We start from the raw sequence: 15,236 nt of genomic DNA on the forward strand, positions 1-15,236 counted from the left end.
ATATTTAATCAATCCATTTTTATTGAAATATAATTTTTTATTTTCATTTCATATATTTTTATATTATTTTAGATTTTGGGACGCTTCTAACGGGTAAAACATCTCAAATATTGCGTCGCGATGAGCCTAATCCAACATCAATGTACAACAGTGCTTACAACTATCTTGCAACAGGTCGTTTTACATTTCACCGCAAAAATCTCTATTATTCTTTTTATTTATCAACATCAACCCCTCGTCCGCGAAGCATACAATTTATCGATGGATCAGGAAGCATTTTGGAAGAACAAACAATCGATCCCATTGGTGGAGTGTATCAAAATGCAACAGGTAAATTATGTGGAGTGTGGAGAAGAGTTCCACGAGATTATCGGAAGTTACTTCGCGATGAACGTTTACACGTGTCCTTTATTTGGGAACCATCAGCCACCTTGACAGGACAATTATCTCGTTATCGTGCCTTATCCACGGAACAGTATTCTTCTTTGTTGGAACCAACGATGGGAGTGGATCGTTCGTTAATGTCAGGTGCAGGAGCCACCGCCATAGTCTCAGCATCATCAGCATCAGCGCCATCTATCCACGTATCCTTGGTATTTAATGGTGTTTTTTTGCCTAATGATGTTTCCGAAGTTCCATTGATAGTACAACTAGAACATATGGAGAAAGACTATGTGGTTCTACGCGAAGAAATTATAGTAAAGAAACCTTCGAATGAATTAAACTTCGGGGAGGTTCGAAGTGCCTTATCAGGGACGGATCTTCGTTTACTAACTCGAGGCAAACTCTCCATTAGCATAATGTCTAAAAGAGATCCTCAAGCTCTACGATTGGCCGGCATAGTAGGTCCACGTACTAATTGCGAGATGTATCAAACTTTGCTTCTCTCAGAAACACCTTCGGCCGCTTCTGGTTTGGCGTGGGCATTTTTGGATCATGCTGGTTCATTGCGTTATGGTGTTCAATTAATAGGATTGGAAGAAGAGAGTCCTTTGGTAACTTTAGTAGATGAAGGAGGCAAACGTCGTACCGAGTTGGAAGATTTGACGCCTTCCCTCGTCGATGGTCTAGCTAATGGATCCTTGGAACGTCCAGGGCCACGATTCCTCGAGCCTTTGTTCAACGGAGAACTCGCAGTTGTTGCTGCTTCACACGTTGGCTCAATGTTGCGCGGCCGATTATTACAAAGGCCAGTAGCCGATGCCAGAGATACCGCTGCACCTTTTCTGCTCAGGAGACTGTTCCAAGAACCTGTACACCCTGGTCCAGTTGGTTTGGTGTGGACAGCTGTAGATTTAGACTGTTCCCTTCATTATGAACTTGAAATTGCTGGCTTCCCTCAGACATCTACCAATAATCATGAATCACGTACGTTTCGACTTTACTTAGAAACCATGCCCTTATTGGCTCAAGGAGCACCTGTAGCTAGAAGATTATTGGAAGAATTTACTGGATACATCTTAGAAGGTTCCGTCACTGGTCTCTCACCAGTAGAATTATATAGAATCGAATCTGGTATTTGTTTCTTGGAAGTTACCGATAAACAGGCTGAAAGGATTCTGAAGGCTCCATTCAAAGCTAGAGCGCCGCTCAGTTGTCTTCCTCACTATGCAGATAATGATGTTGCCTCAGTGGTCGCGTACAACCTTCAGCCACCCCGATCGGACATCGAAACTGGCGCTTGTTTTCATGAGACTAGATTCTATGAAGAAGGTACTCAGTGGACTTCCAGTACAGATCCGTGCTCCATGTGTCATTGTTACCGTGGATTAGCACAATGCGATCCAGTACCTTGTCCAGCCCTTACGTGTGCCCAGAGTAAGCAACTAAAACCTGCTCCTGGTCACTGTTGCCCAATTTGTTCAGGTATGCCACATATTATTTTTATATTTTTCTATTTTTCTTTTTTTTTTAAATGTTAGAAAATAAATAAGTTTTCATTAATTAATTCTAATAATTCATGAAATTAGAAAACTTTCAATATTAGCAATTTAGAATAAACAAATATGATAAATATCAATAAATTACAATTAATTAATAAGATACGTAGTAATATATATATATATATATATATATATATATATATATATATATACATCTTTTATTAGAATTATATATTTATCATAGAATTATATATTTCTTTCATTTCTTTATATTTATTGAAAAGATTATTATATCTTCTGAATCTATTAATTATTAAAGAATAGAATTGTCATAATCCTTGTAAACGCCAGATTAATTATTTTTGTTTGTAGAGAATTAAAGAAATAGCCGTGGTCGATATTCAATCCGATTATCTGTGACATGTTCCGTGAAAATGATCATGTAGAATTAGTTATGCCTGTTAATTTAAATTACAGGATCGCTCAATAATCATGATACAAGACGAATTATTTTGCAGCTTGTCCGATTTCATTTATCATTACTCAAGTGAATGTTGAAAACTTTGCTTTATAGAAACATGGATTGATAGTATTCAATATATAATATATAATTATAAATCAATTCATAATATATTCTAAAAAAAATTGATCTTTTATTTAAATAGATTTATTGATTATTTATAGATCTTTTTGCTATTTTATAATATTTTAATTTCTTAATAAAGATTTTTATTGGTATAGATTATTTATTAAATAAGTATAATTATATCAAAATCTAATCTAAATTTTCATATAATATTATTATTTAATTATGAATTCATTATTAATATAGAATTCATTATTTTTTATTATGCTTAAATACTTTTACTTAATGGATTAATAGATAAAATATATTTCCATTATTTTATTATTCTGAATGTGATCCAATTGAATTCTTTACATTATTCTTGAACTATATATACATATATATTATGGAATTTTTGTTTATTATAATGATTTTTCTACGAAAATTTTAATATAATTTGTATACATAGGTCCAGGGATTAATATGAATGGGACGGGAAAAAATGTCAGCTCCATAACAAGAGGTTGCACACTGGCTGGTCAATTTCATCTACCAGGAGCATCATGGCATCCTTATTTACCCCCAGTGGGATTTGATACTTGTGCAGTTTGTACATGTGACGTAAGTTCTTAAAAACTACTTTATCTATCTTATCTATGGTTTTGTTTTCATTACAGTTGGAATTTAATTGATTGTTGAAATTTAACAATTTTTCTTCATATTTCTCCATCATTCAATTATTTCTTTAAAATAGCACAGTGATCCTGATTATCAATAGACTATAAAAAAAGTATTTTGATTTTTATTAAATTTTTCGAATTTAATTAAAGCAAAAAATGAATAAAAAATAATTTTTAATATTAAATAATTTAATATTATGTATTTATATTTGCCATTAAAAGAATATAATTCATTTAAACAAATTCCAAATATTTTTTTCAAGTTACTAAGCCAGTCTTTTCCCAGTTACAATAAACTGTGACGTAAATGTTCTTTAACTTTAGATCGAATTTCGAAACATGTTGGAATTTAAATGGTCCTGTGATGCGGAACAAGAGAACTGAAACGCGCAAGGCACGAAAGTTTCGAGGCACGGTTCGAATTCCATATAGGCGACTGACTTTTTCCAGATTCTTTGTTTACCTCTTTACCATACGTTCACTCTTACAGCCGCTAGCCAGTTTCGTAACGATTCCAACATCGGTGTCGATTCTGCGACATATGTTATAATGCTTTTGTAGGTAACACTTATAAAAGACCCGCAATGAAAAATTTAACCAAACACTGATACTCATACATGCGCGCTCATTCGTGCGCGCATGCGCGCAAGTTCGTTGCGCCAGAAGAATGCGGTTGCTCTCTGCCGAGTCATGAAAAGGAGCTTTGCAAACGCGGCAATCGATAATCAGTGACAAGCCTTTCTAAATAGATATTAGAGAATTGTTTGAAGTCATGTCTGAGACATTATACCAAGTCATGTTCATTATCGAAGATAAGATGCTGGTTTTGATTCGTTGCTTGTCACTTAAATTGCGCTTGACTAAGTCTGTATATGTAATAAGAAGAAATGCCGATGCTGAATAATATATTCCTATTCGTTGACAAATCAAGAAGTTGATATGATAAGTGTTCTATTTGACTTTATCTTGAATATATTTTTTATATCTATTTGGACTTCAATTCATACAATGGAATTTAATCATGAATCATAGAAAGAAAAGCTATGCAGCTATATAGTTCTAAGTTTTTAATCTAACCTCTTTCTATCACAATTGAAAGAAAAGAAAAAATGATGTTAAGAAGCTTTCTTGAGAAAGTTAAATTTTAATATTTTACCAATAAAAAAATGAATTTAATTATATTGTTTATAAAATTAAATATATATAATTATTTAATTATTTAATTAGACATTAAAGAATGATCAATATAAATCGAATTAATATAAATTTTGTGAATAATTTTTACGATGGCCTATTTTTTTTTTTCAATAATTAATAAGAAATGATTCTTTAAATAAATTTATTAATCTAGTTTATAAAAAATAAAAATACATATCTTTTTTAATTTTATTTATATAATAAACTCGATGTCTCTTTTTTTTATCTATTTCAAATATTTCTATCAATTAGTATTATTTTAATGTTAGATATTTAATTAACATTTAATTAGTAGCTGCAATAATTACTAAAGCTCGATAGGTAAATGATGTCACAGCCATCATACTATTAATAAAAATATTAATTTTTTTTACGATAATTGCAATTCTGTAAAATAAAAAATCATAAATAATGGATATTTTTTCCCCTTATTTTTAACTAATATATATACTTTTATATTATATTAAATTTATGTCAAATTAATAATAATCAAATTATTGTGAAATCATATTAAATAGTTTCAATATAAGATTAGCATTAAATTTTAACTATGATATTCATTTATTTTATAGCCTATCACTCTAGAAGTGAAATGTCCACGAGTACAGTGTCCACCGTTGGATTGCGATGAGAAGATCGCTTTTAGGCCTAGTAAGAAGGCTTGTTGCAGACAATGTCCAATAACAACACCCAGCTCGGCAAACATGGGAAGTGATACAACTCGTTTGCCGCGAGATCAGGCAGCACCATCCACAAAACGCACTGCGGAGGAAATATTGGCTTCCGGCGGCTGCAAGAATCCCCTTGGTAGTCCCTATGAAAATGGAATGGAGTGGCATCCACGAGTTCACTCACATGGAGAAATGAAATGTGTCAAATGCAGATGTAAGGTGAGAATCATTGATCCATAATTTTATGTTTCTTTTTTTAAATTTATAAATTTGCCCACATTCGTTTATATATTGAAGTTGAAGAATTGGATTTAGTTTTGGAAAAAATTGTAAATTATAAAGATCTTGAAAATGGCATTTTTTTCTTTTACAAAGTTAAAATCTTTCATATAAGGTCAGATTAATTCTTATAAATTTTAAACTTTAGAATATTATATACAATACAATACATTTTGAATAACTCAAAGCTATTATTTATAAAACATAACGACATTAAAATGAGTGAAAATTTTTTGTGGTCTGTCTATTGGCATTTTTTTTTTATGCAATAAAAATGAGATTACATTAATGTATGAAAACACATACGTTCCCAGATCGTAAAGGTTTTGCGGCTACCAATTGTCCATCAATTGGTCATTATTTGAGGCGGATAGAATGCGTTTCGTTTTGATCAGTAGTGGCGCTCGTGCGAATTTCAAGATTATGATCACACATTGCGGTAGAGAATGATCGTTCTAACCGCGATCACCAGAGCATCAATGCAATTTGTAGCCGCAGCGAGATTAGAATGATACGTGAATGCATGAATTGAATTTATGTATAGAATAATTTATGCAATCTCGCCAAGATATAAAAGATGTTAAATTAATGTTATGAAAATTTATAAACATATATATATTGCATTTGATGAACATTAATATAATTGTGGTTTAGTTCAGTTGTAGATAAAAATAAATGAATATTAAAAAATTAGAGATATCTAGAGATGAAATATAAAAAATATTTTATATAAATTGCATAATTATATAGTTTATATCTAGTCTCCATCTTTAATGGATTTTGAAAATTTATAAATTTATAAATACTTTGAAATATAATAAATATAACTTGATTTTAAATGAATGAATATTACAAGAAAATTAAAATGAGTAATTCTATTTATAAACTAATTTATACAATTTAACAGATTAGTTGTATTTATAAAAAAAATATTATATAAAAATATTATTAATTATTAAATCAATAATATCGATACATTCTGCGATCGTAACAAAATTGATAACTTGAATATTTGCAATTTGAAATTAAAAAAAAAAAATAAAATACGATTTTTAATTACATATAAACTAGAGAGAAATATCAATATAATTATAAAGAAAATATTTAGATGATATCTAATACTTAATAAATTTTTATATTATAATTTTGCTAAAGAAATTCTAAACAAAAAAATACTAAATAAAAAATATAAAAATCATCTTATAAAGCAAAATCATTATATATATTACAAAGTTCCATTATTAACAACATATTAATATTTTGGCATTATATATATAAATATAAAATAACTCCTCGTATGTATAATGTTGAAAACTAGTTGTACAAGATCGTCATGCTATTTTACTCGGTAAGTGCGACAATTTCCGGTTTACACGATCGCTCTTAACCTCTCATCAGCCGCATTCCACTCGTGTTTAAAGGTGACCAACACGATCGAGAAGACACAACTTTACTACTTTATCATCAGTATGAATCGAATAGTATATATTATTTATTAAATTACAAGTCATTTATGTATTATTTCAATAGAATAGAAATTGGTTTTTTAAAATTAGATTTCTTAATTTTATTAATTGATATATATAAGTATTTAATATTTAAGGGAATATTTTTTGAACACTTTACACATACATGTTGAAAAGATATTCTCACATAATATATATTTGAATAGAATGCATCAATATTTTTGATCTTATTTTAGTATTTTTTTAGTTTTCGTACAGCAATATATGTTCTATAATTTGGAATAAAGATTAATTAAAGTTATACAAAATTATAATATTAATGATACTTATATTAAAATATTTGGTAGTAATGATTATTTATATTTTCATTATGATTCTAATTCTATTAATAATGCCTTATTTTATCTATAGAAAAACTTATCTTTCTGTGAATTATCATATAATTTCTCATAGTTTTATAATGATAATTGATAATTTTTATTCATATTGCTTCCAAAATAAGAAAAGTTCTATATATTCTAAATAACAAATTTTAAAATTCTTTTAAAAATTTTACTTTTGGTATATTTGGTATACTTTCCTTCTATTTTTTTTTTTTTTTTATAATTTTGGAAAAATTTTTTAAAATCTAAAACGTATCATTTATATTAAAAAATTTTTAACATAATTTAGTGAACGTTACTGATCATTTCAAGTAAGAAATAAGAAATTCTTATGGACATTTTCGTTCTCATTTCATTACTCATGCGAAGGTCTCATCGAAAAAACAGTTTGCCTTATTTTTACGTACAGCTTCATAGTATATACTCGTTAGAAGTTCTTCGATGGCAGCCTCGTTGCGATATCCAGACACGGTCACGACCAGAGTCCTTTAAGGAGAAAACCTTTAACCGGACTTGTTCGCCTGGGCCGACCATTAAGAGGGTCCATCCATTACGATGAAAATGGAACGTGACTACAGATCGCGCGAGCAGACCAACATTACATGGAGAAAAAGTTTCGTGTCTCTTCGATTCCGAGATTATTGTCGAGATACTCTATGTTTCGTTAAATTGTACTGTACATCTATCTTAATCATCTATCTTAACGTGATTTAAACATAATTTTTTAATAATAATTCTTTAAAAAATTAACAAAATTTTATTTAAAAAAACGTTTTTGATATATTTACTTTTGATATATTATTTTTCTATAATACATTTAATTTATAATTTTTATAATAACATTTTAATTTATAATTATTTACACAAATTTAATTAATTCACTAAACAATATAATATTCTTACAAAGAGCACGGAATAACACATCCGTTCTGTTCCGTGTCCGGAATACGACTGCGTTAAATCCAAATATTTTGAATATGAATAACAATCGGTGTTATGATTTTCTATATCGCAGTTCATATTAATCATAATATTTCATACTGTGGCTATCAAAACTCATAACAATATTTTAAAAAAATATACATATGTAAATATTACATATGTTTATATATTAATAATTATCTTATATATAAAATAATTATTAATATATAAACAAAGAAATAAAATAAGCGACATTCGCGACAAAATGATAAAATACAATGCAAAATACAAAAATCTAGAATGAAAAATAATATTGAATCTAATACTAGTTTTGTCATATTTTTTGAATGTTTATAGAATGGCGAGGTCAGATGCGACAGAAAACGATGTCCACGAGCCCTTTGCAATACGATCGCACATCAAATGAAACGCGGCGAATACGTGGCGGATGGCGACGATTGTTGCACGGTCCAGTGCCGACGAGCGAGGCGTCATCATCGTAACAATCATCATTCAGCCCGGCATTCCGTGACACCACGTGAACTCAGCTGAGTAGTTTCAACTGTTACGAAGCTTTCTTCGAACAGTGATCTGGTCTAAGGAAACGCTTCTGGACATTGTTTCTCTTTATAATCATTAAATTCACGGCTTAAGTTATGCCATTGTCGTCGTATTTTTAATTCCAAAACGACTTCAGAGCAATTACGAGAAATTACGAGAAAATGATGGGAGTCAATTGGTAACAAAAAATCCTAAATTCAAATAGCAAAACTTAGAGATTGTTTTTGATGCCTGAAGTATCATTAATAAATAAATTCAGAAAATATATATTTAAAAATATTACCTTTTCTAGAATTTTTGAACGATTTAAGATGATGTAAAATTAAAAATTGTTATTAAGTTAAAGAGTAAAAAAATGAACTAAGATTAAATTTACATAACAAAAATGAATTAAACGAAACCATTTAAATGGAATATGAAACATAGAGGCACTTAGATTAGTATATTAAAGTTGATCGATTTTGAATAAATGATATACAAATTTTATATTATAGTTTGATTATTTGATAAAATTAACGTTAAATAATCATGTTGATAAAATATTTTGAAAGAAAATGAAGAATATAAATGATGCTGTGCGTCATATTTATCTAACACTAAGTTATCGTTAACAGAAAGAATCTTTGAAAAAACATTTAATATTGAAATACTCTATTCAGGAACTATAAATTGGCGGAAGATGGTAATCAACGAAACAAAAAGATTCATCTTTGGAATAATCGACAGTTATCAGAGGAAATTACAATAATAATAATATCAATAATAATATAACATGAGCACAGAGGAAGGAACGTGGATCGTTCTCATCAAGCATTATTCTTACTTATATTCCTGTCGCTTGCTCGATTATTTGCTACAGAGTCCCTTGCAGCACCTACAACCAGACATTTATTAATCAATTGTCTCTCATCAACGGATAAACGGACCGGAAGTCAACTGCTCTCTATCTTCGAATGACCCTTTACATACATATATACATGCATATATTATATGCGTTTACTTACACATAAATATGTAAACATATATTGTATGGTACGGCTATATTGAAAGAAAAAAGAACAAGAGAAAAAACTAAACAAAGAAAGAGGCAAACTTGGAGAGAATTTAAAATCGTGACGGTAAATGCAGAACCCTATCGTACCCATCAACCTCACCGAGTTACCCAGCAACCAAAGAAGACTGAAGAACCTCCAATGGGTGGCATCAGTTGTCATTAAAATGTGGAAACATGCTAAGATTTTTATCATACTTTATTAACTCCATACAACTTATTACTATTACGAATTATTATTATTACTAATAGTAATATTACTATTATTAAAATATTAATGTTGATATAACATCATTAATGTTATAAATCATTATTCATTTTCATTAGTTTTATATCACCATTATTCATCATTGTTCATTTTCATCGTTTACAATTCGTTACGTTCATCATCATTAAAAATTTGTTTTTATTGCAACTTTGATTATTAATATTATTAAAATTATTATTATAATATTTCTATTATTATTTTTAATAGTATAAATAATATCGCTATTTTGTTAAATATTCATCATTATTGTCAACATTATATTACTAATCACGATTGTTATTGTTAATATCATTATTGTAATAGCCTATAATAATCTCATCGAAATAGCTTTTTCATAACTTATAAGTTTATTTATTATTAGATTCTCTAAATTATTCGATGGCGAATAAGTCATATAATTCTAAATTTACTTCAAAAAATGAATTATAGCTTCAACCTCGATGCAAATTCTTTGCCTGTATTACGAAGAATTTGGAAAATCGATGTTTAGCAAAAATTATATATTAAATTAGAATAATATTGAATCGCCATTTTTAAATATAGAAGAATGTGTGTTATTAAGGATGAGTGAATAATAGTACGTCAGTTTTTTATGCTGAAAGTTAATAATAATAGTTAATAATAAAAAATAAACAAAAAGAACTTTCGTGAATGAACGATATGAAGAAAGAAGTATTTGTAAAAATTGTGTAAGAAATCTAGCTTATAATTTTCGCGATATTGATCAATTTTTTGTTAAATTTGACAATTTACATAAACTCATTTTTTCTGCTTTATCTTATTATTCAAACGTGAACACTAAAAATATAAAAGGAATATATGTATATGATTAATTTTATAATATGCGAATAATTTATCGTTTGAATGAAAAATTCGTATACTGAAAATCAATAGAAATGAACATGATAAAAAATATAGTGAAGTCGAAAAATTCGGATATTAATTGATTGAAATTCATCTTAACTAGATATTTTTAATTTTTTCAAAATATTTAGCTTCCGAATAGTTATACGAAATTAATTTTTTAATCATGATTCATTGTTCTTCTGTGCATTTCTTTATGATCTAGTCTAAGTATTTGGAGTGTCCATTTGGACAAGCTTGCGAATAACGAGTGGTGATCCGATCGTTCATGAAATATGAGAACAAAAAAAGGATAGCGGTTTTATGTATAGCCGCGGCAGCTGGTAAGCTTGCTTAACACTTTTTGATATAGCACTTTTTCCAATGAGAGTGTGTATGTAAATTACATGGTCAACAGGTTCAAAGCAATGCACTAAAACGAGCAACCTATATCATATTGAGAGTTTCATTTAATGATTATTGTGATTTTTAATAAAATAATTTTTTTATATTTATTTATAATTGTTAAATGTTTAAAAAGGAAGCGTAATTGATTATAAGAAATAAACTTTTAATATCATTATGTAATAAACAAATATTTTATTATTGTAAATTTTGTTCCAGCTTTTTGCTGGTATGTTATACAATTTCTTCCAATGTTTCCATAGAGACAATGCAACTCTCATTGTTACTTGTTACTTGGATATTTTGTAAAAATCTTAATAGCGATCAATTGTTAATTTTTTGTATATAGACGAATATGTAACGAGAATTACGAATTATCAATATTGCGATTATTATTTTTATTATTGATATCATTGATAGTATTTATAAATACATATATATCGTATCTCATCCGATTCGTAGATATAGATGATGCTTATTATTATTAACATTATTTTATTCTATTTTATTTTTATTATTATTATTATTATTATTATTATTATTATTATTATTATTATCATTATATATAAATCTTATTTTCATGTTTATTTAAAATCATCCCTCGTTTTACAAGCATGTTATATAAATATAGCTCTTGCTATTTAGGTAAACATCTTTAAATATTAAGACACAATACTGTATCGTCCTGAAAATGCATTAAGCTCGCGTTTTTTTTTTCTTAGTTTACTAATTGATTGAAACATTGTTGCTAATTTCTTTTATCTAATATATACAATTCGACTGGTACGAAAGTTAAAATAAAAATTATCAGGGTATAATTGAGACACACATATTGAATGATTATGCTTCGTTCATTATAATCGTCATTAAAATTAATAAATCGAATAAATGATAAGATATAATATTTGAATATTGAATATATATGTCTATATATTTATATATTTTTTTTTTAATGAATATCATGTAACGATCAATTTGTAAATTATTATGTAAATTTTTATGTAAGAATTGCGGTGTCAACGAGTTTTTATAGTGCCTTAAGAAGTTTAATTAACAATCGAAGCAATCAGTACGGATCTGTCAAAGACAGTATTCAGACAATATATAATATATTATGAAAAATTATGGTTAAATATGAAATGTTATTTATAAAAATAATAGAATATTATTTTTTGAAATTTCTATTCAAAATATACGAGATTGTAATGAAATTGTTCATTTGTTAATATAAATCTTGTTAATCTTGTATATTGGACGAGAAAGATGGTGATATTTTGTACTGTGCCAAAACGGTTGTCAATTAAATTGTAATTAATCGTTAATTTGCTAAAAGCGTATATTATTTCGAGTAGCTTGTTATAATTATATTGCACGTAAGTGACTGTAATGAATGTAATGTGTTATTCATGGAATAATAAGTCGGAAAGCGCGCGCATATGTGTGTATGTGTGTATGATATGTGAAAGAGAGAGAGTGCCTTAAGAAAGGGAAAGGAAAAGAAAAAACAACTGCAAGAATGAAAGTGTATAATTAATTGTTTATATTGCTATTTAATGCAATAAAACATATAAATGAACATAAGCAAATTAATAATTAGAAGTAATTGTATGCCGATTTCAGTATTTCCATTAATAAACAAATACACTTGAGTCTCATTTGTGTGTTTGTTGTATTGGTTGAAACACGTAACGCCACAGATTTTATTTCTTAATATTAGATGTCGATAAAACATTATATGTCTATTATACTGTATCTATAAGACATCGGCAAAAATTATAAAAAATATAAAATTTGCCATATAACAAATGAAATTCACAATAAACTGATTATTTATGCTTTAATAATGTTTTAAAATATTAAATTTTTATTTTATTATATAAAAATTAATTCTGATATTGAATATAGAATAAGATGAAAATATATTGAAAATAAACAAAATTCTGAATATTTAACAGTAAGTATATTGATAAATAAAATATAGATAAAACTGTATAGATAAAATCTATAGTTCATTTGAAGATATAATATGGCATTCAATTGCTGAAATTAATGATATCACAATATTTTTTTATGTTTAATTTTATTTATTATGTTACTAATAATATTCAATAATTAAATCATTTTTAATTTTTCATTAAATAAGTTTTATAAACTATATATCTATAGCCGGACTATACATATCTATACTTATTATTACTTTATTATGATATGATATATATTTATACATATATATTATCTATATCTACACCTACATTACACGTATCTATAAATATACATATACATGTACATATATATATTGTACTAAATAATGTACTGAAAATTGTATTAAATTGTAATGTATTAAATTTGACAATTCAAGACTATATAATAGTAATAATGTGCAATTATATAATTATATAATAATATATTAAATATATATAGTAATTCTTAGTTTGATAAATGTGTGATTAGATACTTATATTGTATAATTATAAAAATACTTGATTATTATTTTTCTTGTTCATTTTTTATTTCTTTGGAACCTCATCCAAAATATATAGAACAAGATTTATTTTTTTAAATATTGCATTAATTTAGTAATCCCAGCAGTTAGATTCAAATTTCTGCCACTTTCAACCTTGTATTTAAAGATATCAAATTATATATTACATATATACAAACCCATAAAAAATATAAATAATTAAAAATTTTATCAAAATAGCAATATATTAAGTATTTCTTTTTAAATAAAGACGAAATTAAAATATTTTTGTTACAATTTAGGAAAAAATAACTTTTCCATAGTTTGCTGAATTCTTAACATCAAGTGACATAAATAATCGTAGATAATTTATATTATATGAAATTTTCACATAAGATTGAAAATTTCATAATTCAAGATTTTTAATATCTTAATCTTTTAAATTTTTAATCATTCTTAATTTAACAGCTGCAATATTCTATGATGCTTGAAGGCTTTTTTCTGCCATTTCCGCCAATGTTTCACTCATTTCCAATTATTTCCGATAATTATAAAGTCTCAGTAATAATTTCGTTTTCCTTCCAAACAATTTCCTTGTTATAACAAAATGTTATAATAAAATTTCCACAAACATTTATCACTTTATAATAATTAAATATATAAATATAATATTGGTAAATTAATAGTAATAATAACGAATTATTGATAATAATAGAAAATTAATGTTAAGATATTAAAAACAAGATGCAAAAGTTAAAGTGGAAAAGTTAATAACAATAAGTGAACATGGATAAGTAAAAAAAGATATTTTCTTAGAAGATCGTGGATAACAACGTAATAATTCAAAAGACATCGAATTATCATTCCATAAGAATTCATCAATGATCCATGGTTATGAATCACAAAAATACCGAATAGATTGTACAAGTCATCGTGATGACCTTACGAATTGAATTGATATTCTAGAGAGTGCCGATTTTCACGGTTACTCTATACAGAAGAGTTGCGGTTAAAAAGAAAACCGCAATATCATTACGTACTCTGCTCGTGGACAGAATGAAATAGACGAAAGTATCTTGGAGAGATATGGAATGCCTTTTGGCTGCCGCGTAAGCTGCATCGACGTCTCAAGAATCCATAAAGAACGGTTCGCCGCGCAGTGATATAATGTCAACGATTTAAAAGAGCATCACAATTAAAAGAATTTATTTTATCTTTTTACTTTTTAGTATTTTATAAAATATTGATAACTTTAGAAAAAAAGCTTTCTCATTATATACATACTTTGAAGATTTTGAAGTATATTATAAAAGATAGCTTTACACAATTTTTTCCATATATATAACATCCCTCTTAATTTTTGATAATGATAATGTATATATAAGAAGTATCATTTTCTTTTATATAATATATTAATATATTTTTTATTACGATTAAGATTTCTATTTGAATCGGTTTTGAATCTTCTATCAAATATAATGTTTTTTTTTTTAGATTCTAACTATGATTAAAATATAAAATGTAAAAAAGAATTTATTTATATTATGTAATTTGAATCAATTATCGATATCATTTATACAGCAATAAAAATTTCCTTTAGTT

The 15,236-nt window shown here is 27.0% G+C and overlaps 1 protein-coding gene across 1 annotated transcript in view; it reads left to right on the forward strand.

The window, feature by feature from the left end:
* The window catches only part of LOC108001628 (dorsal-ventral patterning protein Sog), a 73,640-nt gene extending 60,626 nt beyond the window's left edge, over nucleotides 1-13,014 (forward strand). Inside the window, exons 5-8 of the mRNA XM_017062705.3 lie at nucleotides 73-1,866; nucleotides 2,918-3,069; nucleotides 4,898-5,215; nucleotides 8,403-13,014. Coding sequence (XP_016918194.2) covers nucleotides 73-1,866; nucleotides 2,918-3,069; nucleotides 4,898-5,215; nucleotides 8,403-8,597 — 2,459 coding nt within the window. The 3' untranslated portion in view covers nucleotides 8,598-13,014. The remainder of the gene's footprint in view (nucleotides 1-72; nucleotides 1,867-2,917; nucleotides 3,070-4,897; nucleotides 5,216-8,402) is intronic.
* Nucleotides 13,015-15,236: the final 2,222 nt, after the last annotated feature.

Source organism: Apis cerana, linkage group LG1 (genome assembly GCF_029169275.1).
Source record: "Apis cerana isolate GH-2021 linkage group LG1, AcerK_1.0, whole genome shotgun sequence".
NCBI lineage: Eukaryota > Metazoa > Arthropoda > Insecta > Hymenoptera > Apidae > Apis > Apis cerana.